This window comes from Enhydra lutris, unplaced genomic scaffold (assembly GCF_002288905.1).
Source record: "Enhydra lutris kenyoni isolate GAN:26980312 unplaced genomic scaffold, ASM228890v2 scaffoldscaffold7, whole genome shotgun sequence".
NCBI classification, from domain to species: Eukaryota; Metazoa; Chordata; class Mammalia; order Carnivora; family Mustelidae; genus Enhydra; species Enhydra lutris.
Genome location: NW_019154091.1, coordinates 2668325 through 2695788, shown reverse-complemented (window position 1 = coordinate 2695788; position 27464 = coordinate 2668325). Strand labels below are relative to the sequence as shown.

The 27464-nt window shown below is 36.7% G+C and overlaps 1 protein-coding gene across 1 annotated transcript in view; it reads left to right on the top strand.

The window, feature by feature from the left end:
* Nucleotides 1–11125: 11125 nt before the first annotated feature.
* LOC111142311 (PARP1 binding protein) overlaps nucleotides 11126–27464 on the top strand; it is a 59126-nt gene continuing 42787 nt past the window's right edge. The window contains exons 1-3 of the mRNA XM_022495360.1: nucleotides 11126–11263; nucleotides 20478–20711; nucleotides 25422–25529. Of these exons, the coding sequence (XP_022351068.1) occupies nucleotides 11126–11263; nucleotides 20478–20711; nucleotides 25422–25529 (480 nt within the window). The remainder of the gene's footprint in view (nucleotides 11264–20477; nucleotides 20712–25421; nucleotides 25530–27464) is intronic.

Genomic DNA, 27464 nt, shown 5'->3' with positions numbered 1-27464 from the left:
CCTCCCTAGCCTGCCGCGGCGCGCGCCGACTCTGCTTCCGGGTCAGAGGGCGGATGCAGCGATTGGTTCCCGAGCCTTCCCGCGAGATTTAAAATAGAACTCTCGACGGACTCTTAACAGCTTTGAGACTACAGCCCCGCAGGACAATTTTTCAGTTCAGTCTGAACCTACCAGATCTATCCCGAGTCAGGTGAGTCTCATGGCTTCCTTGCCCGCCTGTCACACTTTAATTTGTGATTCAGACCGAGAGATTTTTCAGTGACCTCTAAGTGATGTTAATAGTGGCTTTGCTCTGGAACCCGGTTGGGTTTGGGGATGTTGAAGAATTCACAATATCTAGTGATGAATGGAACTAGAAGGTCCTGTGGGATCATCTGCAGGTTGGACGCCTGGGGGCTCGAAGAGGCCTACTTAGGTTGATTAGGCTGGCAGGAGACCGGGGTTCTAGTTCAAAGACGTGCTCAGACTCCAGTTCCATTACTTCGCCCTCCCCCTGTTATACTCTCCCAAAGAAAATTTAGGATCTGCACTCCGACGGTGATGGCACCAAAGACTGCCCCCTCCTTTTTAAAATTAAGTGAATGGCATTAGGTGGATTTTTACTTGTGTCTCATAGTTTTATGAGGTAAGATATCTTAACTTTTATATTTGAGGAAATTTATGTTCATCAGAGACTTTAAAGGATATACATCTTATAAATTGGGGAACCAGGATGTGGGCCCTGAAAGTCTGACTCAGAAATTCTTTTACCATCTCACATTGTCTCCCCAGTGATAATTTTCCTGCCTCACAGTTTTTGCTCCGGTGCAATTTGGAATCCAGTTTATTTGTTTGTTTTTTAAACAAGTATTTATTATCCCTGCCACCTTCTACTGTTTTCGTGTAATGTAGCCTGACATTCAGAGTGCTTGCATATTCCTTATCTCATTGATTTCTCATAACTGGCTGGAAGGTATTATTCCTGTTTTCTGTGTGATTATAACTTCACCTAGGCAGCCAGTTATAATGCTTATTGCCTAGGCTTATATAGTCAGCTAGCTGCTGAAAGAGCTGAGACTAGACCAGATTTGGCAAACTAGGGCACGACTTGCTTTTGTGCAGCTAGTTCCTGAGCTAAGAATAGATTTTACATTTTGAATAGTTGAAACAAAAACAAAAGAATAATATTTTGTGACATGTGAAAATTATATGAAAGTTAATTTCAGTTTCTAAAGTTTTGTTGAAGCACAGCAATGTTCCTATGTTTATGTATTGTCTGTGGCTATTTTCACACAGCAAGGTCAAGTTGAATAGTTTGACAGAGACTGTATGCCTTGCAATCCTTAAATATTTACTATTTGGCCCTTTCCAACAAGTGTGCTGACCCTTGGAAGAGACTGTTGGCTTTTTTTTTTTTTTTTAAGCTTTCATTTATTTTTATGAGAGAGAATGAGAAGTGCGGAGGGGCAGAGGGAGAGAGAGACAGAGAAGTCGGGTGATGCAGGGCTTGATCCCAGAACCCTGAGATTAGACCTTAGCCACCCAGGCACCCTGAGACTTTTGTCTTTTATATGTGTCAGACACTGTGCTAAAAGCTTGTATTTATGTCATTTATTTTTCACAAAATCCTGTGAGATAAGAACAATTGTTATTTTCATTTTCAGTACAAAGGAAGCTGAGGCAGGGGGAAGTGGCATAACTTGGTATAGATCTCACGGCTAGTAAGTGGTACAGCCAGGATTCAGAACAGTGTAATTCTTGACTAGTTTTCATTTTTAGCAATCTGAACTCATATTTTAATTTTTTAAAAAGTTTTATTTATTTATTTAGAGAGAAAAAGAGAGAGTGGGTGCACATGCAAGCATGGAAGAGGGCAGAGGAGAAAGGAGAGAGAGAATATCAAGTCAGATTATGTGCTTTGGAGTGCTGGATGGGGCTGGATCTCAGGACCCTGAGATCATGACCGGAGCTGAAATCAAGAGTGGGTCGTTTAACTGACCAAGCCACTCATGTGCTCCAGAACTCTTAATACTTGTAAATAGTACTCTGAATAATTTAGTACTAAAGATTTATTTCAGGCAAACTGATCATATCATTGAAGCATTATTTCTTCACTTTTTTTGCTTTTAAGAAAGGATGGTGAAATTTGATGAGAAATATAAGGTTTAGCTATTTACTAGTATTTGTATATATGTAGATATTTATAGTTTTTTACTTGCTGATGCAACTACGAATTACTGCTTTGTTAAATGTTATATGCCCATTTTCCTGATTGTATAAACCTGAAATACAGAATAAATATTTGGGATTGTATTTATACCACATGAAAAAGAAAAAAAGATAACAGAAGGAGTTAATAAATGGAATGTGTACAGTAAAATATACCCCAAATAAGACAATGGTATATGAATATCTTGGAGACTAGCATACTTAAAAGAAAGTAGGAAAAAAAAAACACCTTTTAGCAACCGTGTTTGTAAACTCAGAGAAAAGAGTTGCTTCCTTATATAGCTTGAGTATGTAAAACATTAGAACTATATCTGATTATTTTGAAAGACTTTCATCTGTCAGGAGAAATTATGTAATATGGTGATTTAAGCATCTTGGGTTTAAGTCTGTTTGGTCATTTGCTACCTGAGTTTCATGGGGTGTCGCATTCTTCAGATGTAAAATGAGGATAATAATGGACCTTCCTCATAAGACTCTGTTCAGAGATTGAATGAGGTATTAAAAATTAAGCTTTTATTTATTTATTTATTTATAAAATTACCAAATAAATTATTACTTGTTTCAGGGGTATAGGTCTGTGATTCATCAGTCTTATACAATTTGCAGCACTCACCATAGCACATACCCTCCCCAAAGTCCATCACCCAGCCGCCCCATCCCTCTCACCCCCTCCCTTCCAGCAACTCTTCAGTTTGATTCCTGCAATGATGAGTCTCATATGGTTTGTCTCCCTCTCTGGTTTCATCTTGTTTCATTTTTTCCCTTCCCTTCCCCTATGATCCTATGATCCATGTTTCTCAAATTCCTCGTATCAGTGAGATCATATGATAACTGTCTTTTTTGATTGACTTATTTCGCTTAGCATAATACCCTCTAGTTCTTTCCACATGACTACAAATGGCAAGATTTCAGTTTTTTGATGGCTGCATAATATTCCATTGTATCTAGATATACCAAATATTCTTTATCCATTCATCTTTTGATGGACAGTTAGGGCTTTCCATAGTTTGGCTATTGTGGACATTGTGGCTATAAACATTTGGGTGCTCATGCCCCTTCAGATCAGTGCTTTGTATCCTTAGGGTAAATACCCAGTAGTGTAATTGCTGAGTCATAGGGTAGCTCTGTTTTCAGCTTTTTGAAGAACCTCCATACTGTTTTCCAGAATGCCTGAACCAGCTTGCATTCCCACCAAAAAATGTAGGAGGGTTCCCCTTTCTATGTGTCCTCCCCAACACCTGTTATTTCCTGACTTGTAATTTTAGCCATTCTGACTGGTGTGAGGTGGTATCTCATTTAGGTTTTGATTTGCATTTCCCTGATGCCGAAGTGATGTTGAGGACGTTTTAATGTTCTAAATATTAAGCTTTTGAAAAATTTCTGGCACCAAAGAAACTCCTAAATATTAGATATTGTACTGGTTATCTATTGCTGTGTAACAAACCACCCAAAAACTTAGTGGAGTTATTATTTTATTTGATCTTTTAAAAATAACTTTTAATTTTTAAATTTTTAAGAATAATTTTTAAATTAACAAACAATATATTGTTTGTAAAGGGGTACAGCTCTGTGATTCAGCAGTCTTACACAATTCAGTGCTCACCATAGCACACACCCTCCCCAGTGTCCATCATCCAGCTACCCCTTCCCTTCTACCTCTCTCCACTCCAGAAACTTCTGTTTGTTTCCTGAGATTAAGAGTATTTTATGGTTTGTCTCCCTCTCTGGTTTCATCCTGCTTCACTTTTTCCTCTCTTCCCTCAGGATCCTCTGCCTTGTTTCTCAAATTCCACATATCAGTGAGATCATATGATAATTGTCTTTCTCTGATTGACTTATTTCCCTTAGCATAATACCTTCTATTTCCATCCACGTCATTGAAAATGGCAAGATTTCATTTTTTGATGGCTGCGTAATATCCATTGTATTTAGATATACCACATCTTTTTTATCCATTCATTGCAGATGGACATCTGGGCTTTTTCCATAGTTTGGCTATTGTGGACATTGCTGCTATAAACATTCAAGTGCACATGCCCCTTTGGATCACTACATTTGACTCTTTTTTTTTTTTTTAAAGATTTTATTTATTTATCTGACGAGATCACAGGTAGGAAGAGAGGCAGGCAAAGAGAGGAAGGGAAGCAGGCTCCCCGCTGAGCAGAGAGCCCGATGCGGGGCTCGATCCCAGGACCCTGGGATCATGACCCGAGCCGAAGGCAGAGGCCTTAACCCACTGAACCACCCAGGCGCCCCTACATTTGACTCTTTTAGGGAAATACCCAGTAGTGCAATTGCTGGGTCTCAGGGTAGCTCTTCCCTTAACTTCTTGAGGAACCTTCATACTGTTTTCCAGAGTGGCTGCACCAGCTTGCATTCCCACCAACAGTGTAGGAGGGTTCCCCTTTCTCTGCATCCTCGCCAACATCTGTCATTTACTAGCTTGTTAATTTTAGACATTCTGACTAGTATGGGGTGGTATCTCACGGTTGATCTAGTGAGGGGTGGAGATCACGGTTGATCTCAAATCATCTCAGGTTTTGATTTGTTATTTCCCTGATGCCAAGTGATGTGGAGCACTTTTTCATGTGTCTGTTGGCCATTTGGATGTCTTCTTTGCCAAAACGTCTGTTCATGTCTTCTGCCCATTTCTTTTTTTTTCTTTTTGTATCTCCTTCCAGTATTTTAATGTGAGGATAGCGTTAAAAGCATAACGATAATAAACCAACACAAACAACAAAAAGAGAATGTGGTGCATAAACAATGAATTTTGGATCACTGAAAAAATAAAAAATAAAAAAAAAGAGACCAAAAATGTGTGTAGGCATTATTCAAGAGTGAGTTAAAATTCTTTTTATTTTATTTTTTTCAGTGTTCCAAGATTCATTGTTTATGCACCATACCCAGTGCTCCATGCAATGCGTGCCCTCCTTAATACCCAGCACCAGGCTCTCTCCACACCCCCCCACCCTCCCTCCCATCCAAAACCCTCAGTCTGTTTCTCAGAGTCCACAGTCTCTCATAGTTCATCTCCCCCTCCGATTTCCCCGAACTCACTTCTCCTCTCCTTCACCCAATGTCCTCCATGTTATTCCTTATGCTTCACAAGTAAGTGAAACTACATGATAATTGACTCTCTCTGCTTGACTTATGTCACTCAGCACATTCTGCCCATTTCTTGGTTGGATTATTTGTTCTTTGGGTGTTGAGTTTAGTAAGTTCTTTATAGATTTGGGATACTAGTCCTTTATCTGATAAGACATTTGTCAATATCTTCTCCCATTCTGTTGGTTGTGTTTTGGTTTTGTCGACTATTTCCTTTGCTGTACAGAAGCTTTTCACCTTGATGAAGTCCCAGTAGTTGATTTAAAAAAATTTTTTAAATTGTTTTTTTAAATTTCTTTTCAGTGTTCCAGAATTCATTTTTTATGCACCACACCCAGTGCTCCATGCAATATGTGCCCTCCATAATACCCATCACCAGGCTTATCGAACCCTTCATCCCTTCCCCACCAAAATCCTCAGTTTGTTTCTTAGAGTCTGCAGTCTCTCATGGTTTGTCTCCACCTCTGATTTCCCCAACTCACTTCTCCTCCACATCTCCCAATAGTTCATTTTTGGCCTTGCTTCCTTGGCCTTTGGCGATGTGTCTATGAAGAAATTACCGTGACTGAGGTCACAGAGGTTGCTGCCTGTGTTCTCCTCAATGATTTTGATGGATTCCTGTCTCACATTGAGGTCTTTCAACCATTTGAGTCTATTTTCTTGTGTGGTATAGGAAAATGGTCCACTTTCATTCTTCTACATTTGGCTGTCCAATTTTCCCATTACCCTTTGTTGAAGAGACTCCTTTTTCCATTGGACATTCTTTCCTGCTTTGTTTAAGATTAGTTGACCACAGAGTTGAGGATTCATTTCTGGGTTCTCCCTTCTGTTCCACTGATCTATGTTTCTGTTTTTGTGCCACTGTCTTGATGACTATAGCTTTGTAATAGAGCTTGAAGTCCAGAATTGTGATGCCACCTGCTTTGCTTTTCTTTTTCAACATTTCTTGGCTATTTGGGGTCTTTCCTGGTTCCATACAAATTTTAGGATTATTTGTTTCAGCTCTGTCAAAAATGCCGATGGTATTTTGTTAGGGATTGTACTGGATGTATAGATATCTCTAGGTAGCATAGACATTTTCACAATATTTGTCCTTCCAATTCATGAGCATAGAACATTTTCCCATTTTTTTGTGTCTTCCTCAATTTCTTATGGGTGTGTTCTATAATTTTCTGAGTACAGATCCTTTGCCTCTTTGGTTAGGTTTATTCCTAGGTATCTTATGGCTTTTGTTGTAATTGTAAATGGGATCAACTCCTTAATTTCTCTTTCTTCTGTTCACTGTTAGTGTATATTCATTTAGACTGTTGCCTAATGAATTAATTTCTGTTGAGAAAGGGGCAAACAGTCAACCACTTCGGAAGAAAACTGGGATTTATTCCCTGGAGAGGATAAAACAGAATTTCTGGACCGAAGAGTGCAGGTGAAAACAAGAGTACCCAAAGAAAACAACAGGAATCACATGACCTTTTATATTCTAAGTACTGATACTTCTTTCAAGCACCCAACACATTGACAGCTCAAATTTACACCATTTGTGTAAAGACTCTTTTCTGAAGAAACTGTTTTAAAAGGGATATCCTAAAGGTGGGCATCAGATATTTCCCAGCCAAATGGCCCAGTCAGATCAGACTAACAACCCCTAACCCTCCAAACAGAGTTTCCAGTAAGCATTTTAGTGATCCACTTAAATATAAGTGCATGGTCAAGGATCATCATGAAAAAAGTCTCTGTTGGAAGAATAATAAGACTAATAAAACAAGAAACTTGGGTAAAGATTATGCAAGAAGAAAACCTCAAAATAATCATTAATAGTCTCAACTGAGAAATATATACACTTGAGGCAAGAAGACTATGGTATTTCAAAAAGAGAGAACAAGAGCTCTTGGAAATAAAGAGGATAGATGATAACAGGGGTGCATGACTGGCCCAGTCAACAGAGCATGTGATTCTTAATCTCTGGGTTGTAAGTACATATTGGGTGTAGAAATTACCTAAAAATAAAATCTTTAAAGAAAAGATAACAGAAAATCCAATAATTATTAAACTAAAAAGCATTAAATATTGAATATCTTATTGAATATTGTTTGGAAGAAATGTAAAAGGTAAATGGATAAACTGATACATCCATAGAGAGGAATATTACTCACTGCTGAAAAGACAGACATGGAGGAACCATAAATGCATCTGGAAGAAAGTGAAAGAAGCCAACCTGAAAAGGCTATATACTTTACAATTCCAACTACATGACATTCTGAAAAAAAGGCAAAACAATGCTGACAATTAAAAAAATCAGTGGTTGGCAGGGGTTGGTGAGAGGGAAGAATAAATAGGTGGAGCAGAGAGGATTTTGAGGGCAGTGAAACAATTCTGTAAATACTATAAAGGTGCATATATATCTTATATATTTGTCAAAACCCACAGAATGTACAATACCAAGAGTGTCTAAGGATAAAGACTCAGGATGTCCACTACTTACAATCAAATTGTTCATACAGAGTAATATGAATAATACGTATGCATGTGTACAATACATACTTGGGTATATTTATGGATTTATATTATGTAGACATATAAAAATATTAAAGAAATAATGCAAAGGTGGCAAAATATAAATTGGTGAATTAAGTGAAGGGCATGAAGGAATTCAGTGTACTATTCTTGTGACTTTTCTGGAAGTTTAACTTTTTTTTAAACACGAAGTCCAAAAAGTGTGATTTACATTTTTTTTTCCGCCAATGTACCTATATAAAATTGATTTTTAATCATCACTATGATTAAAAACAAGAAACAGACAAGTGGGACACGTAACCACCACCACCACCCTTCAGCTACACTGGTTCTTTGGCATTTTCTCAAATCTCTTGGCAGTTTCCTGCCCAGGGCCACTGCATATGCTGTTCTTTCACCCTCATCATCTTGCCTCCAACCCTTTGCCTACTTAACTCCTCTCCTCCCTTTACAGTTCAGCTTGATTTCTCCAACCAAGTCAACTCCTTGGTCTCATGGCATTATATACCTCTTCTCACGGCTATAATTTTGCATTCATTTGTATTTTTCTCTACTAAATATCTACCTCCCTCACCAAGCAATAAGCCAGGCAGGAGCCATGTCTGGTTTTGTTTACCATTTTAACCCCAACACTTATCACAATGCTTGGAACAAAGGAGAGAAATGCCTGGAACAAAAGAAAAGAAAGGATAAGAGAAGAGAAGAAAAAAGAAAAGAAGAGAAAAAATATCTCCGGAAGGGAGAGAAAAAAGGAAGAAATTAACATTTAACATATGTATAAACAGCTATATGGGCCTCTTTGCTGTTCCTTGAACATGCCAGGCCTATTCCCACCTCAGGGCCCTTGCAACAGCTGTACCCTTTGCTCATAATCCCTTCCCACAAACACTCCCATAACTAGTTCCTTCTTTGCCTCTTTAAATCTTTGCTCAAATGGCAACTTGTAGATGAGGCCTTCTTTGACCATCCTATTTCAAGTTACAAGTACTCTTCCACCCCAAGCTCTATACAATCCTTCACTATATCTCTTAATTTTTCTCTGTAGTATTTATGACCTAAAATACTAAATATCTTATTTATTAGAGTATTATCTGCCTCTCCTCACCAGATTAGTGCCATAAAAGCAGAGATTCCCCTCAGAATGTTTAGAATAATGTCTAGCACATAGTAAAAATTCAAATATTTGTTAAAAGAATGACTATATAAAATAGAATTTTATCAAGATCTATGTTCAAAATTTATTTTAATATATACTGTTTTAAACATGCAAAATTGCTAATTCCCATATGTAGTAAAGACTGTCTCTTTTTTTTTTTAAAGATTTTATTTATTTATCAGAGAGAGAGAGAGAGAGAGAGAGGGAGAGAGAGCGAGCATAGGCAGACAGAATGGCAGGTAGAGGCAGAGGGAGAAGCAGGCTCCCTGCAGAGCAAGGAGCCCGATGTGGGACTCGATCCCAGGACACCGGGATCATGACCTGAGCCGAAGGCAGCTGCTTAACCAACTGAGCCACCCAGGCGTCCCAGTAAAGACTATCTCTTATTTTAAGATTATACAATTCCTAATTTTTAGGCATTAAAATTCTCTTTCTTTTTCAAAATTATGGTTCTAGTAACTATTTTTTTCTCAATGACCTCATTTGCCAACATGAGAAATGTTTAAATCTGTCAGTCTAATTTTTTTTGAAAATTTTATTGGTATATGAAATCTAAATATATGGGAACTACTGACATATAGGATTAAAATAATTCATCAGAATGTCATTTCACTATCTAGCCCAATAGACCTACTGAAACTATTCCACACTTCAAATATCTTCTCTGGTCAAGAGAATCTCATTATCTTCAAACTGTCAAGACTTTGATCCCCCTGGATGCTTCTTAACTGATTTTTCTCTTCCTTCATCCCTTCCTTAAAACCTTCCCATCCAAAGACTTCTTTTAAGTATACTACCCGAAATCCAATGTGTTTAAGTCATTTTCTTACCACTCCAGCCAATATTCATCCTTCTCTCATCTGAACACCTTAAGCCCTTTATGTACGGCTCATTCCAAAAATGAGTTTTGTACAAGCCAACTATGTAAGGATCAGATTAAGAAAAGATTTTAAAGAGACAATTTCCAGAGCCTCAGTGCAGGTTAGGAGAATCAGAATTTCCAAGACTGAAGCACAGAAGCTAGTATTGTTTAAAAAAACCCTCCCAAGTGATTCTGATTCTTAACCTGGCTTAGGAATAATCAATCTATACCATAAAGTCTGAAATTAGTCATAAAATACTTTGGCTATATTAAAATGAACACTATTTATGTGTGCCTTCTAGAACTTTTTAAAGAAGAAAAATCATAAATAAAAATACTTTTAACCATAATAACAGTTGCATGTTTATCTTAAGACTTCACATTAAACATGGAATGTACACATCCTACATTATACTATCCATATGAATAGACTTAATTTTGAAGCAAGTTATTTCAAATCCAACAGTAATATTTTGACACAGACATGCAGATGCATTTTTGAAAATCATGTATTGATATTATCATAGGAGAGCATATACTACAAAGAAATTAATATAATTAAAATAAGCAGCTACCAACATTCACTTAAAAAAAAAAAGTAAACCTAAATATAGTCTACTAACCTGTTTGTTGTTCTCTGCTATGGAAAGCTGCAATGCCAGGAGCATGGAGTCTGCACCACATACAGTAGTTCTCTCAGAGGTACAAAGAGTGTGCCAATTCCTCCTGAACTCTTTAATCATATCCAAGACAGACTTCTGATTAAGCTCAGCCATCCTCTGAAAGCAGAACAGAATGCAATGTTAAAAAGCTTTATTTTAATTGGAAAGTAATATTTAACATGTGTAAGAAAGCAGAGTTAGAGAAAAATAAGTAGTGAACTAGAGGTCCTTTCATATTTACTAAGATTGCCTTTAATTAAATTAAGGAAAACAGAACAATACAATTTCTGCTCAATCATATTTTCCTCTCCTTTAGTTTTCTTAAGCCAAATCTTTTGAAATAACAAAATCCAACCTCCAATCTGAAAATTCATACAAAACAGATATGCAAATTCTGTAAACTTATAATTATAGACACAGACATAGCTAATTAAAGCTGTATTTTCAAAACATTTGTTTTTAGATGGTAATATGTGTGGTAGATTGCCAAAAAAAAAAAAAAAAAATCAGTTTCCTCCCATCCCTATATTGTCCTAAAAGAAACAGTCTATTTTTCCACCCCTTAAATATGGATCAGTCTAGTAACTTGATTTGACCAACTGAATATGGAAGAATGACATCATGGGGGTCCGAGCCCAGAGCTCAAAAGGCCCATGCAGAAGAGTTAATGCAGCAGGCCTAATGTCTATTTTTGAAAGGACTGCTTACAAGGCTGGCTCTTGGCTGCACCTGGGAACTTGGAATTCAGGAGGGTTTCCAGTATGAGTGGCTCACTGTGCCTAAACTATATAAATAATACAGTTTATGCTGAATACATGCTTTTCTTCTGAGTCTGGATTTTACAACATAGACTGAGATATCTACGTCAGTACCCTGGACATTGAGTCTCTAAAGATCTTCCCTGACAGACAATCATATTATATGGGCTGTCACAATTTGTTGTTGGAGGATTTAAGCATGTCTTGTGTGACTTCACTAAAAGAGGACTTTAGGAAGCTTATATGCCTGATCACCCCAGGACTTCGCCCCATGCACCTTCTTCCATATAGCTTCTCTCTTTCCTGATTTTGTTTAGCATCTTTTTGCTATAATAAATTATAGGTGTTAGCACAACTACATGCTGAGTCCTTTAAGTCTTCTTAACATCCAACCTGGAGGTGGTTTTGGTGGCGGGCCTCCTGACATATGGCTTTGCAGCTTTAGTTCTTAGTCTCTTGTTACTCTAGACTACCATATGAAAAAGTCCAACTTCACTTACTGGAAAGGCCATATAAAAGAGAGCCAAGTCACTCCAGCTGACAACCAATACCAACTTAAAGAGGCATCTGGGGTGCTCAGTCATTGGGTGTCTGCCTAAGGCTTGGGTCGTGGTCCTGGGGTCCTAGGATTGAGCTCCATGTCGGAGTCCTTGCTCAGTGGGAAGCCTGCTTCTCCTTCTCCCACCCCCCCCACCTTCCCTCTCTCACTGTGTCTCTCTCTGTCAGATAAATAAATAAAATCTTTTAAAAAATTGCACTAAAAGCCATAAGATATCTAGGAATAAACCTAACCAAAGAGGCAAAGGATCTGTACTCAGAAAACTATAGAACACTCCCATAAGAAATTGAGAAAGACACAAAAAAAATGGAAAAATATTCCATGCTCATGAATTGGAAGAACAAATATTGTGAAAATGTCTATGCTACCTAGAGATATCTATACATCCAATACAATCCCTAAAAAATACCGTCGACATTTTTGACAGAGCTGAAACAAATAATCCTAAAATTTGTATGGAACCAGGAAAGACCCCAAATAGCCAAGAAATGTTGAAAAAGAAAAGCAAAGCAGGTGGCATCACAATTCTGGACTTCAAGCTCTATTACAAAGTTATAGTCATCAAGACAGTGGCACAAAAACAGAAACATAGATCAATGGAACAGAAGAGAGAACCCAGAAATGGATCCTCAACTCTGTGGTCAACTAATCTTAAACAAAGCAGGAAAGAATGTCCAATGGAAAAAGGAGTCTCTTCAACAAAGGGTAATGGGAAAATTGGACAGCCAAATGTAGAAGAATGAAAGTGGACCATTTTCCTATACCACACAAGAAAATAGACTCAAATGGTTGAAAGACCTCAATGTGAGACAGGAATCCATCAAAATCATTGAGGAGAACACAGGCAGCAACCTCTGTGACCTCAGTCACGGTAATTTCTTCATAGACACATCGCCAAAGGCCAAGGAAGCAAGGCCAAAAATGAACTATTGGGAGATGTGGAGGAGAAGTGAGTTGGGGAAATCAGAGGTGGAGACAAACCATGAGAGACTGCAGACTCTAAGAAACAAACTGAGGATTTTGGTGGGGAAGGGATGAAGGGTTCGATAAGCCTGGTGATGGGTATTATGGAGGGCACATATTGCATGGAGCACTGGGTGTGGTGCATAAAAAATGAATTCTGGAACACTGAAAAGAAATTTAAAAAAACAATTTAAAAAATTTTTTTAAATCAACTACTGGGACTTCATCAAGGTGAAAAGCTTCTGTACAGCAAAGGAAATAGTCGACAAAACCAAAACACAACCAACAGAATGGGAGAAGATATTGACAAATGTCTTATCAGATAAAGGACTAGTATCCCAAATCTATAAAGAACTTACTAAACTCAACACCCAAAGAACAAATAATCCAACCAAGAAATGGGCAGAATGTGCTGAGTGACATAAGTCAAGCAGAGAGAGTCAATTATCATGTAGTTTCACTTACTTGTGAAGCATAAGGAATAACATGGAGGACATTGGGTGAAGGAGAGGAGAAGTGAGTTCGGGGAAATCGGAGGGGGAGATGAACTATGAGAGACTGTGGACTCTGAGAAACAGACTGAGGGTTTTGGATGGGAGGGAGGGTGGGGGGGTGTGGAGAGAGCCTGGTGCTGGGTATTAAGGAGGGCACGCATTGCATGGAGCACTGGGTATGGTGCATAAACAATGAATCTTGGAACACTGAAAAAAATAAAATAAAAAGAATTTTAACTCACTCTTGAATAATGCCTACACACATTTTTGGTCTCTTTTTTTTTATTTTTTATTTTTTCAGTGATCCAAAATTCATTGTTTATGCACCACATTCTCTTTTTGTTGTTTGTGTTGGTTTATTATCGTTATGCTTTTAACGCTATCCTCACATTAAAATACTGGAAGGAGATACAAAAAGAAAAAAAAAGAAATGGGCAGAAGACATGAACAGACGTTTTGGCAAAGAAGACATCCAAATGGCCAACAGACACATGAAAAAGTGCTCCACATCACTTGGCATCAGGGAAATAACAAATCAAAACCTGAGATGATTTGAGATCAACCGTGATCTCCACCCCTCACTAGATCAACCGTGAGATACCACCCCATACTAGTCAGAATGTCTAAAATTAACAAGCTAGTAAATGACAGATGTTGGCGAGGATGCAGAGAAAGGGGAACCCTCCTACACTGTTGGTGGGAATGCAAGCTGGTGCAGCCACTCTGGAAAATAGTATGGAGGTTCCTCAAGAAGTTAAAAGTAGAACTACCCAGGGTGACTAGGTGGCTCAGTGGGTTAAGACTCTGCCTTAGGCTCAGGTCATGATCCCAGGGTCTTGGGATTGAGCCCCGCATTGGGCTTTCTGCTTAGCATAGGGCCTGTTTCTCCCTCCCCCTCTGCCTGCTTCTCTGCCTACCTTTGATCTCTCTTTCTTTCTGTCATATAAATAAAATCTTAAAAAAAAAAATAGAGCTACCCTGAGACCCAGCGATTGCACTACTGAGTATTTCCTGAAGGATGTAAATGTAGTGATCCAAAGGGGCACATGCTCTCGAATGTTTATAGCAGCAATGTCCACAATAGCCAAACTATGGAAAAAGCCCAGATGTCCATCTGCAATGAATGGATAAAGAAGAAGTGGTATATCTAGGTACAATGGAATATTATGCAGCCATCAAAAAATGAAATCTTACCATTTTCAATGACGTGGATGGAAGTAGAGTGTATTATGCTAATGGAAATAAATCAATCAGAGAAAGACAATTATATGATCTCACTCATGTGCGATTTAAGAAATGAAACAGAGGATTATAGGGGAAGGGAGGGAAAAATAAAACAGGACAAAATCAGAGAGGGAGACAGACCATGAGAAACTTTTAATCATAGGAAACAAACCTGAGGGTTGCTGGAGGGGAGGGTGACAAAGGGATGGGATAACTGGTGATGGGCTGTAAGGACAGCACGTGATGTAATGATCACTGAGTGTTACATAAGACTGATGAATCACTGACCTCTACCTCTGAAACTAATAATCACTATATGGTAATTGAATTTAAATTAAAAAAAAAAAAAAGAATAAAAATAAAACCTAAATGAAGATTATCCAGAGAGGTAATCATAGTACCAGGGCTACTTTAGAAATCTCTTCACTGGCAAGTATCTTCATCATCATCTTTTTGCTGGACAGATTTCTTTCTAGTGGACATATCAAGACTGTTGACCTTTAGAACCTTTGATTTTGGCAGTGTAGGCGGGGTGGGGTTTTTGATCCGACTTTCCATCTTTCTTATGCTTAGCTTTGTTTCCTAACCTTTATGCTCAGCGTTCATAAAAACCAGCTTCTTTAGTGCCAGGGAATAGTAATTACCTGTAAAATACAGGTCTCACCATTTGCTTATTGGCACTTGTTCATTGTTTTTGACCTTTTGTAATTTCCCTTTTCTTATGAACAATTCAGTCATGTTTAAAAAAGTTTTCTATTTTCTCTTGTAGTTTTAGGTATTTCATGCCAGGAGGGGTTTCTCTGCATATCCAGCCAGGCAGATAGCCTTGTTAATATGTCTGTTTTAAAATTATAACAGATGGTATACATTCTTTCTGTATCTTGTTTTTATTATCCAACATTGTTTCAAGACCTCTTTAGGTACTGATAGACAGAAAAGTTGGTCTAATTTATTCATTTTAACAATCATCCTTTACCGCCGCGTGTCCCGGGAAAAAAAAGGGAACAATCATCCTTTATATGACTGGTATACTTTATTCATTGATACACCTTTGGGTCGTTTGAATTTTTTTGGTATTATAAAAAATTCTTCATTGAAATGAGATGTCTGTGCATGAATAAGAGTTTCTCTAGGCCCTATACACAAGGGGTCATATGACAGATACATTTTTAATTTGACTTGATGTTACCCAATTTGTCTTCAACTTGGTTATTAGAATTTACATTATGTCAACAGTATAGGAGAGTATACTCCTGTAGTATATACCATTTTCTTATATTTCTCCATATTAGATGTTATCTAAGAACCAGAAAAGAGAAAAGAGGGTATTTCATTTTAATTTTTCTATTATTAGAGCATTTAATCATCTTTTAAGATGCTTATTTGACTCTTTAGGTATCCTCTTTATTGTTTGCTCATTCATATCCTTTGCTTATTTTACTGTTGAGTTATTTTTATATCTTTTTTACTCTTTAAAAGAATTCTACATGTACTTTGTAACACTCTTTGTCGATAACTTCTGATGTGTTCTATTTTACTTACCTTCTCCGGATATACTTCCTGTACATTGTTTTACCAGAATTTATATGCCAATCTTAGTCTCAATCTTATATACCATGTTCACTCAGTCAGGGAAGCTAGACACCCAAAGGTGATTGTACAGTTTCTTTATTTTGCTCTCCATTGCAATCCATATTTAAGTCTTTCCAATTTTATTGCCTGAGCATTAAAAAAAAACAACCAAAAAAACCCCCCCAAAAAACTCTCCTTTGGTAACCTGAAGAAATGGTACCCCAAGATAATTAATAGATTTTGAGGATATTATATCAATGGAATAGACTAGCTAAAGGTTAAACTTTGGTGATCATTCACTTGAAAATGAGAAGAGAGGGCGCCTGGGTGGCTCAGTGGGTTAAAGCCTCTGCCTTCGGCTCAGGTCATGATCCCAGGGTCCTGGGATCGAGCCCCGCATCGGGCTCTCTGCTCAGCGGGGAGCCTGCATCCTCCTCTCTCTCTGCCTGCCTCTCTGCCTACTTGTGATCTCTCTCTCTGTCAAATAAATAAATAAAATCTTAAAAAAAAAAAAAAATGAGAAGAGAGAAATTGAGGCAATTATTAAGAATCATTATTTTACAGTAATTGAGAGCTATTGTTTTGGAATTAAGCAGACCGTGTTCATATCAACTACTGTTTGTTTATGAATAATTTTTGAAACATAAATATATCAAAAAGGTAAGTGAAATATACCCTGAAGAAAATTTAGTTTTCATGTAAAAATTTTGATATGTTGAAATAGTTCAAGATATTTTTTCTTTTGGGTTTGTCTGTGTAGCACACACTTAGAATCTCTTTCTGCTTGTTAATTTTCTACTTGCTAATTCACTGTGAAAGTTCAGACTCTGGGTGGGAGAAAAGAGGAGAGGTGAATTGCAACTCACAGTTGGTGTATGTGTGTGCACATGTGCAGTAGGGATGCTGGGCTGCAGTTCTTTTTTTTTGGGCTGCAGTTCTGATTGACTCTCAGTTTCCATGTGGAGCTAGCTCAGGCATCCCCAGCTGTGTGCAGACTTACATGTCACTCAGCAGTGTGAAATAACATACACATATGCCTGCAAGTACATTCATAAATAGTAAATGGTAATAAAAAGTTGGGGTTTGTTGTATATATACTTCACCTATATTTTCACTCTGAGCTCTATTTAGGTTTTTCATTCTCTGAAGTTTGAGAACACGAGTCTCTAAAGTATGATCCTCCCGACTGAATTTGACTACAATAAAACTTGTGAGGGGCACCTGGGTGGCTCAGTGGGTTAAGCCTCTGCCTTCGGCTCGGGTCATGGTCTCAGGGTCCTGGGATCGAGCCCCGCATCGGGCTCTCTGCTCAGCAGTGAGCCTGCTTCCCCCTCTCTCTGCCTGCCTCTCTGCCTACTTGTGATCTCTCTCTCTGTCAAATAAATAAATAAAATCTTAAAAACAACAACAACAACAGCAACAAACTTGTGAATACCTGGTAGAGTTGTTAGTCTGTCTACTGGCATGTTTGTTTTCTTAGCTGTTCTAACTGGGATAAAGAAAAGGTAATTAAAATAACCTTTGAGTTTTAGGTTTTGGGCATGGTTTCTGAGGGGAAGTCTTTTTGCTGAAATTAGATGACCTCTAGGAGTTTTATACTGCTAAAGATTTAATTTATAGATTCTTTGAGGACTACATGGCAAATATATATGACTTTTATTATTAAGCTGCAAATAGCATTTTAGCTTTTCCTTTCCTTAGAATTGACTTCGTAGTTTGACTCCGTCTGGCAATTACATTATAAATGCTATTTTTCATGAACTTAAATAGCCTTAAGAACGTTACAAATGTTCCATTGGATGAAACAAAGATATTAATTTTATAACTTCATGGAAAGCCACAGCCTGTGGTTGACTGTCAGATTTGAAAATGACCTAACTTTGACATAATGAATAAGAAGAAACAGTTTTTACAATTGTATTACATTTATCTAATACCCACCTAACAAACAGTTATTTTACTTTGAATGAGAAAAGAGAAGGAATGACATTTTTTGATCACTTGCCATTCATCAGATGTTATTTAATCTGTTTAATCTCATTTTATAACCAAGGAAAAGTATTCACAGGATTTTCAGTATTTTACTCATGGTCACATAGCCAATTAATACTCTTAAGCAGACCTCCTATCTTTTCTGTTTTGATAACAATAAAAATTCCAGTTAGTTAAAAATATGAAGTTTATTTAAGTTTTTGAATAATTATAAAAATAACTTCAGCAAAATATACAAAGTACAAGTGCTCTGAAAAAATGTAACTTCGTTTTTTTTCTCATTTTATTCTTATGAAATACAATCCTTCTTATGTCCATCAGAGAATTAAAGCATTGACCATCTTGAACTTCCTTCAGATATTAGCCAGCTGGCATGTTTTCCTAGCAAAACATTTTCTGATTTGACCACAAGCTCTCTGAATCAGTTGTTACTGGTTTGAATAATAGAATATGCTGTCATGGTGGGCACCTGATCATGAAAACTGATATCTGGAGTACATTTTTATTTGGATTTAAAATGTTTTTACAATCCCAGTATAAACACTGTTAATCTAGTCAAAACCTTTTCTCACAAGATCAAGAGCTTGCCTGGTTTTACTTTAACTAGTTATAGTCAACCGAATAAGACTGGATTGTACATTTACGTTAGGCAAAATTTTAATTTATTTTTCATATGAAGGATGTCATATCAAAACAGTTTTAGGAATTTTTTGAGATAAGACAAATTAGTTTTGAAACTCTAAATAGCTGGATTTGTTTAACTTAAATACCATTTGGAAATTTTATTGTGTAATTTTTGTGGGATTGGGAAGTAAAGTATACAGTTTTTGATGCAATGCTGCGAAATTACAAATCTGTCTTACATTTGGGTTATGGATTCAAGATTTGAGAGTTACTGTTTGTTTTTTTTTGTTTTTTCATTGAATTAATTTCATGAAATATAATTAATTTTTATAATTTTGATATAATAGGTCCCTCCAAGGAGAGTAAGGATAATTTTCTTTGTCTCCATGAGGATTAGTAAAAAGTTAATAATTTTTAAGGCAGTTTGGACATAATTGCCTTAAATTTAGATAGTAACTAGAAAATGTAGCTGATTTTTGTAAAAGAAATGTAGATTTAAAAGAGTCAGTTAAGTAGAAAGTTTAGTTTTCAGCTCTTTTTTTTTTTAAGATTTTATTTATTTATTTGAGAGAGTGAGATAGCACAAGCAAAGGGAGTGGCAGAGGGAGAAGGAGAAGCAGGCTCCCTGCTGAACAGGGAGCCAGACATGGGGTTCCATCCCAAGACCCTAGGATCTGAGCCAAAGGCAGACGCTTAACTGACTGAGTCACCCAGGCGCCCCTACTTGACTCTGTCTGATTCTTTTTATTATTCTTCATTGGCTAAAGATGATGTTACAATTTTAGTGCCAGTGAATTATAGTTCCATTTAAATATCCACCCATCTTTCAGTGCAAATGATGGAAAGATCTTGGTGTTATCAGAAACTACTAACATATTAAGGGAACTTAATTGTGGAAAAAAGCAACATAATACATTTCACAAAATTATATATGAATACTTAAAAATATTTGTTACTCATGCTGTATTGGAAAGGAGTAGTTAGAATTTTTTACTGAATTAGGGCTGGCATTTTTTTAGGAGGGCACTATTATTAATATCTGGGAGCAGAATGCAGTCAATTAAAAAAAACTTTCAGCATGTCTACTGACTAATATATCATGTTGTTATTGAAGAAGAGAAAAAAAGAACAATTTTACCTCAATAGGAACATCCAACAGCTTATAGAAATAAACTGTGGCTTTTTAACACTTGTTTATAGTTTGGTGTGTCCATGAGCAGGGAAGAATCAAAATTCTTCTCCGACCCAAGGTTTTAGCACTGCTATTTTGCTTTTTCTGGAACAATAATGAAATAAAATGTGATTTTTAAAATTAGTTTTTATGATCATGTCTTAAGACTAACAGTTGGAAGTGTGGTATGTGGTAATTCACTATGGCATTGAAAGTTTTGATTAAGAGATTAAAAATACATTAGAAGAGCTAAAAGGAGCTAAATATTAACAGAATCAAATTTTTCCCCAATTAATAGTGCTTAAGAACAGATCATTCCCCACCCATTCCCTGAATTTGAGAAGAAATTTAGTGAAGAAAGACTAGATATTTGCTAATTTTTTCATGCCCAAACTTGCCATAGTTGTTTATATTTTACAAAACCATCAAAATCCTTTTCTATCTGGTTTAAAAATTATTCCATAGCTGAACTTGGATGTTCTCTACAAATCCACAAGAATTCGATGTACACTTTTCTATAACAAAATTCAATTTGTATTTCCCTTCTCAATTACAAATTAATGAATATTCTGGCACCCAAATTTATCTTTTCATTTTTGGTATTGTCTCTTTTCAGCACAGTGGAGAATTTACAGTTTCCCTCAGTGATGTCTTATTGACCTGGAAATACTTTCTACATGAGAAGTTGAACCTACCATTTGAAAATACAGAAGTGATTGACCATTATGAGGACATTAGGAGGACTTACGATGATTTCTTAAAGAATAGTAATATGGTAGATCTGATTGATGTTTATAAAAAATGTAGTGTTTTGATTTCTAGTTGTGAAAATAATGCCAACATATCCCCTGTAAGTATTTTTAAAAATAATTCTGTCTTAAATGAAAATTTGGCTAGATTTATTTTTATTTTAAACTATGGTATCAACATTTATAGTAACTTGATAGTGCTTTTGCTTTTCAGATCATGTTAGAAATGGAAAATTTAGCTACCTGAAAGTTAGCTATTACTGGAAAGAAATATTTCAGTGGTAAATTTTGCTGAAATTCTGTGATTTGGTTGAAATATAAGAACAGCTTCTTACCAGATCAAAAAATTTTAACAAAGAGATCAGTCCCAAATGTATGATTTCTTTTTGAATTCATGCCAAGGATTGCTTTTATATTTTATTTTCTTGTTTTAATGTATATATGTTCATTTGGCATATGTTATATAAATGATTGATATGACTCTTTCTATGGATTAGTAATATTAATTACTGAGATGGGGTATCATTTTGTGACAATAGTATGATACAGTAAACATGGGGTAATAAATATACTGTTCCTGCTTTTTTTGCATACACATATTCATTGCTTTATTTTTTTATTGAATATAAATTTTAAAACTAATGGGATGCCATCCTTTATAGTTTGGTTTTATCTACATTAGAATTAATAAACTGCTTTAGAATATATTTGGATGTATCTATTTTAAAGTGTTGAAGTGTATTTATCTTAACATTACTGAGTACCAATAAAGTAGTAATTAAATAGTGGTAATAACTAAATAATTATAGATATAATTAGAAGAAATGTTTATTATATTTTCTAAGATATTAGAATATTTTATAAATATTTGTATCTGAAACGGGAATCATGTTTTGGCTCCTTGTAATAGAAACCTCTGTTTAAGAAAAGGAAGTTTATTTCACTGTTTTATGAAAGGAGTCTTAAGGTAAGCATATGGGACTGATGTGATGGCTCTGTGGTTATCAGATACCTAGGATTTTTCTGTCATTCTGCTTATTCATCTTAGTTCTCGACCTCTACCCTCAAGATCATTTGTGGTCCAAGTTAGCTGTTGGAACTCCAGATTCCATATCAGCGTTCCTTGCATCAGGAAGTAGTAAGGGAGCACAGCACTCTCCTTTCATTTTAAAGAGGCATAGCTCTTTTGCTTCCATGTCCTTGCGCAAAGCTTAGTCACATGGCCACACCAAGATGTTAGGGAAGATGGAGAATATAGTCCTTTTTTTTTCTGGGTAACATGCCAGAATAAAAACAAAATCTCTGTTACTGATGAAAAAGGGGAGAGTGGATATTGGCAGGCAGTTTGCGGTCTTGGCCTACTGGGCTATAGCCCTTTCCCCTGTTGTAACTTTTTTTTTTTAAGATTTTATTTATTTATTTGAGAGAGGGAGCTAGAGAGAGCATGAGTTGGGGCGGAGGGGCAGAAGGAGAGAGAGAAGCAGGCTCCCCGCTGAGCATGTAGCCCAACACAGGGCTCAACAAGGGCTTGACTTGGGGTTCAGTCTCAGGACCCCAGGATCATGATCTGAACCAAAGGCAGATGCTTAACTGACTGAGCCACCCAGGTGCCCCCTGTCGTAACTTTCTGAGACACACATACATAACAACACTATAGTAAAGATACTTGTGAGGGAAGATTGTTTTTCTTCATTCCTCCCTACCTATGTTTTATTTGCTTGCAGAGATTATTTTTGACTATTTTTCATATAGTTAATTTAGAGAGGCTAATCAAACACAAGTATTGGATTGTAGGAACAACAAAGAGAATTTTTTGATAAGCCAGTAAGAGTATAATCTGCCTGAGGTTTTTGGGCACATTGTTTTCACTTTATCCTTTGTTGCTGTCTAAGTTTTCTATAAGATTTTTTTTTATTTGAAAGATTTTATATGTTTATTTGAGAGAGAGTAAGAGGGAGAGAGAGAGAGAGAGAGAGAGCATGAGAGGGGGGAGGGTCAGAGGGAGAAGAAGACTCCCTGCTAAGCAGGGAGCCCAATTTAGGGCTCAATCCTGGGACTCCAGGATCATGACCTGAGCTGAAAGGCAGTCACTTTTCAGCTTTTTGAGCCACCCAGGCACCCCTGTCTAATCTTCTAATAAGCCTCTTCATTTAAGTGTATCAACTGTAGTATGAGATACACAGCTTTACCTTGGAGGGAGTTCTGTGCCTCCAAATATCAACATGTTCTGCAGAATTTCAGGAGTGGAGTGGAAGCTGCTGAGATGATAGCATGCGAAGTTGAAATCTTTCTACACTTAAAATGGAAGATTTGATCTCTGACTCTTATTTGCTCTAGGGAAATTTCCAATGAAGAAAAACTGAGCAGAAAAGCAGATACTTAAATTGATTTCCTCAAAAATGTATTAAAATAACCCTAATTTATGCTGAAAGTGTCTTTAAAAAAGATTTATTAGAGAGAGAGAGTGGGGAGGGGCAGAGGGAGAGACTCTTCAAGCAGACCCCCTACTGAGCGCTGAGTCCAATGAGGGTTTGATAACACAACCTGTGAAACCATAACCTGAGCTGATGCCAAGAGTGGGATGCTTAGCTGATTAAACCACTCAAGTGCTCCTAAAAGTGTCTTTAAAGATACATATGCTTATGTATCTTTGTTTCTTATTTATAGTAGCCTAAATAAGGCAGAAATTACAAGGAATCAAGATAAAGGTAAGACAGGGATATTCTGGGAACATGATAACTTGAACAAGTTATTTCATACATTATAATTGTATTTCATACAATTATAGATGTATGAATACATATAAGTGTATTTCATACATTATAATTCCTCTCCTGGGGAACATGCATGCAGGGCCTGTGGACATCTGGGAGCGTGTAAGACCTCGATTTCTAAAAGTCCAAGTTGAGACAATTGGTACAGAATTTGCTTTCTCATGAATTGAACAATTATCTGAGGGATACTGGAGACCTGGGTTGAGGAGAAGAAATGGTAGATTTCAAGAAGAACTTAGCAGCCCTCAGAAATCTGGGAACTTTCTGGGGAAGGTCAACAAATACCCTCTGTGAGTGTGCCAGGATTCTTTGATTTAGGAAGCCAAGAAGTAGCTGAATGGATGGGTATACTGTTGGTGATCCTTGAGAGACCACAAAAAGACTTTCCCTTGGCTTAAGGAGGTGACTGGCATCCTGTTTATTTTTCCACTGATGCTTTGTAAACAGTAGAGATATTTTCAACTTATATTACTTATAAAATTGTCCTCACTTCAGGTACCTCAACGGTCAGGGCCTCAGCCTATGAAGAAAAGCAACAGCTACTTAATGAGTCCAAGCACCTGCAGAAAGATGAGTTAACTCAGAGCACATGTGACCAACAGAATAGCGCTCTTGGTGGTGAATGACAATTTGAATCCGTAAAAGTAGTTAAGTACTTAAGGAATTTCAAGGATACACCTAAACGTTAAGACTTTCTAGATTTAAAAAAGAAGAAAAAAAAGTCTTCCCAGTGCAACAGATGAATTCAGGCACAAATCAGAGTTCTGAAAGTCAAATATAATAAATATTTAAAGCAGAGGGGCAGCTGGGTGGCTCATTTAGGCGTCTGCCTTCAGCTCAGGGTATGATCCTGGGATTCTGGGATTGAGTCCCATGTCGGGTTCCCTGCTCAGCAGGGAGCTTGCTTCTCCCTCTCCCTGCTGCTCGTGATCTCTCTCACTCTGTCTCTTTCTCTCTCAAATAAAATCTTTTAAAAAAACAATCTTTAAAAATATATATTTAAGGCACAGAGAGAAAAATATGAAGATGAAGTAATTATGAAGGAAAAGTTAAGAAACTTGGAGGTTGGAGCTGGAGGATTTAACATAACAAATGAAAGGAATTCCAGAGGAGAAAAAGGATGAGATGCAGAAGAGGTCATGATTAAATAAAATATTCTAACCACATTTGTTATAATAAAATTTCCCTGAGTCTGTTAGTTAAGTGTTTATGAAGTTCCAGGCTGTATTGAAGAGAAAAGACACATACCTAAGCATATCCTGGTAAAGTTTCCAAACTCTAAAGGATAAAGATAAATATTATAAGTTTCCTGGTGGAAAGAACAAGTCATTTAAAAAGAACAACAATGAAATAGCACGTCCTGAAAGAAGAGGACAGTGACCTAAGAATCTCATCCTCAACAAGATATCACTTACCAGCTAAGTTAAAGAAAGGATCTGCGAGGGTTGCAAAAATTTGAAGAATGTCATCTTCATACTTCAAGTGAAGAATTTGCCCATTCAAAGACTGTAATAATTAAACAGATGAATTGGAGAGCAGGTACCTATCCAAGAGAAGATGGTAGTGAGCAATGAAACTTGGAGTGTATGTGTGTCTAGTTAAAATGGTAAGAGTGGACTGGGAACATGTGTGCTATGGAAGCCTATACTTAATGGAAGGCTTATACTAAAGGAAATTCTGATATTAGTTTAAAATTAAAATGACTAAATATTGTAGTTTTTGGGGGGGTAAGTAGCTGGCATTATCACTTTTATTTTATTTTAGATTCATTTATTTATTTATTTGACAGAGATCACAAGTAGGCAGAGAGGCAGACAGAGAGAGGAGGAGGCAGGCTCCCTGCTGAGCAGAGAGCCAGATGAGGGGATCCCAGGACCCTGGGATCATGATCTGAGCCGAAGGCAGAGGCTTTAACCCACTGAGCCCCTATCACTTTTAAATAATGATAGAGAAATGGGTTATTATGTACAGCTTGGTGTGAAATATTTTTAATAGTTGTCACAGCACCTTATTAGTAACCTCCTTTCTTTTCTACAGAGTCAGCTACGCGATTTTCTTTCTGGGAGACAGTATGTAGTAACTGATGAAACTGATCTTTATGTACCAACATCACCAATGAGTAAACACAACCAGGATAATGAAAAGGTACTGAAAAATTGTGAGTAAATTAAAGCAGGATCTGATCCTCTTCAAATCACCATGAATTTGTACATTACAGTTATTTTTTCTCATTTTTAGAAGTTTTTAATTTGTTTAAATTGTTTAAATAAAGCTATATTTGCAAAGAGTAATGCATTAGAGACTGCTGAGAACCTAGCAGTCAGTGCCTTCCTGGTTTTGGGACAACATAACAGGCACTATGCAAAAATAAGTATCACTCATCAGTCTTTGTAAAGTAGTTAGAAGGTCTAAGTTGCCAGAGTTATTTGAATCTTTGTATTTGGCAAATTTCGCTTATGGTTTTAAATGAATGTTTCTTGGGAGGTTATGTACAATTGAAAATTCTATTCCGTCACCTTTGAAGTAGATAACTGATGCATCACAAATTGTGATAATAGAGTTTGTTATGCAAACAAACCATAGAAAACAAACCACAGGTTTGGTCTAATATAATTTACCTTAAGTTAAATGCTATGCTAGGTACCTAATTAAATATAGTAACCCCTTAATAACCATGGGGGTTATGTTTATGGAATTTTCTATGGTAAATAAAATCACTATTGACAAGATAAAAATTTGAGTATTGGAAAAAGCAGTAAAATTGCATTCAACATATCAAAATCTATCTTCTTTATTCAGTTTGACAATCACCTTCTTCATTTTTAAGGAAACATTGCTAAGGCAGATTCTCCCATAAGTCCCATGCTACAAAGATCACATTTTAAGAAATATATTTGTCACTGCCCTCAAATAAATACCTGTGCACCTACTTCCTAGACTTACTAACATGCTTGAATATCTGCATTTAATATTTTTTTTGCCGAATTTGAAAGGTAAGTTTCTGACATCATGGTATTTAATCCTAAACTTCTTTAGCATATCATTTCCCAAAGATAGAAGCATTAACATAATACCATTATCATATATAAGAAAACTTAATTTTCCCTAATATCACGTACTGTCTTCCCTATTCAGATTTCTCCATTTGTCCTCCAAATGGTTTTATATCTCTTTAGATTTTTAATCTAGGAGAATTCCCCTCGGTCTTTTTCTCTTCTTATTTATGTGTTTAAGTTCTCCTGGAATTATTTATTTTGTTCTTCTATTTCCAGTAAACTGGAAGTTTTATGCAACAGCTTGCTTAGATTCAAGTTTAGTACTTTATAACTGATGGTATCGTATTAAGAGACACAAACTCAAGTTGTCCCAAATTGCCAGATCTCTCTAGGATAAAGATGTAGTTTTCCCTTTGCTGTGAACAGAAATCTGTGGGGTGACACTGTGTAAATATGCTGTTTTGCAGCAACTTTTCACCCAGTGGTTTTACACATATGTTCATGATCCTTGTCTGAATCAGTTATTTCTTTAGTGTTTGCAAAATGGTGAGATTCTAACTCTATCATGTCTTTACATTAATTAGTTGCCATTTCTCAGTAAAGCAGAGCTTGATAAGATAAAGCTATTTAGGGAAATAGTTCCCTAGGAATGGCAGAGTCACGACTTAATACTTTCTTTCTCTCTCTTTTTTTTAAAGATTTTATTTATTTATTTGACAGACAGAGATTTAAGTAAGTGGAGAGGCAGGCAAAGAGAGAGAGAGAGAGGAGAAAGCAGGCTTCCCACTGAGCAGAGAGCCCGACGTGGGGCTGGATCCCAGGACCCTGGGATCATGACCTGAGCAGAAGGCAGAGGCTTTAAGCCACTGAGCCACCCAGGTGCCCCAATTCTTTCTCTTTCATTACCAGTTTAGGAGCTGGGATAATAGTTATTTATAAGATAGATGCAAATTACATCTTTTTCTGTTTATCTTTGTCCTTATGCATGTATTTATTGCTGTGGACTCATGAATTTTTATTCAGTTTTAAAATTAATTACAGTCATTAACCTTTGATGCTAAAATGGAGGGATTCTGTTCAAGCT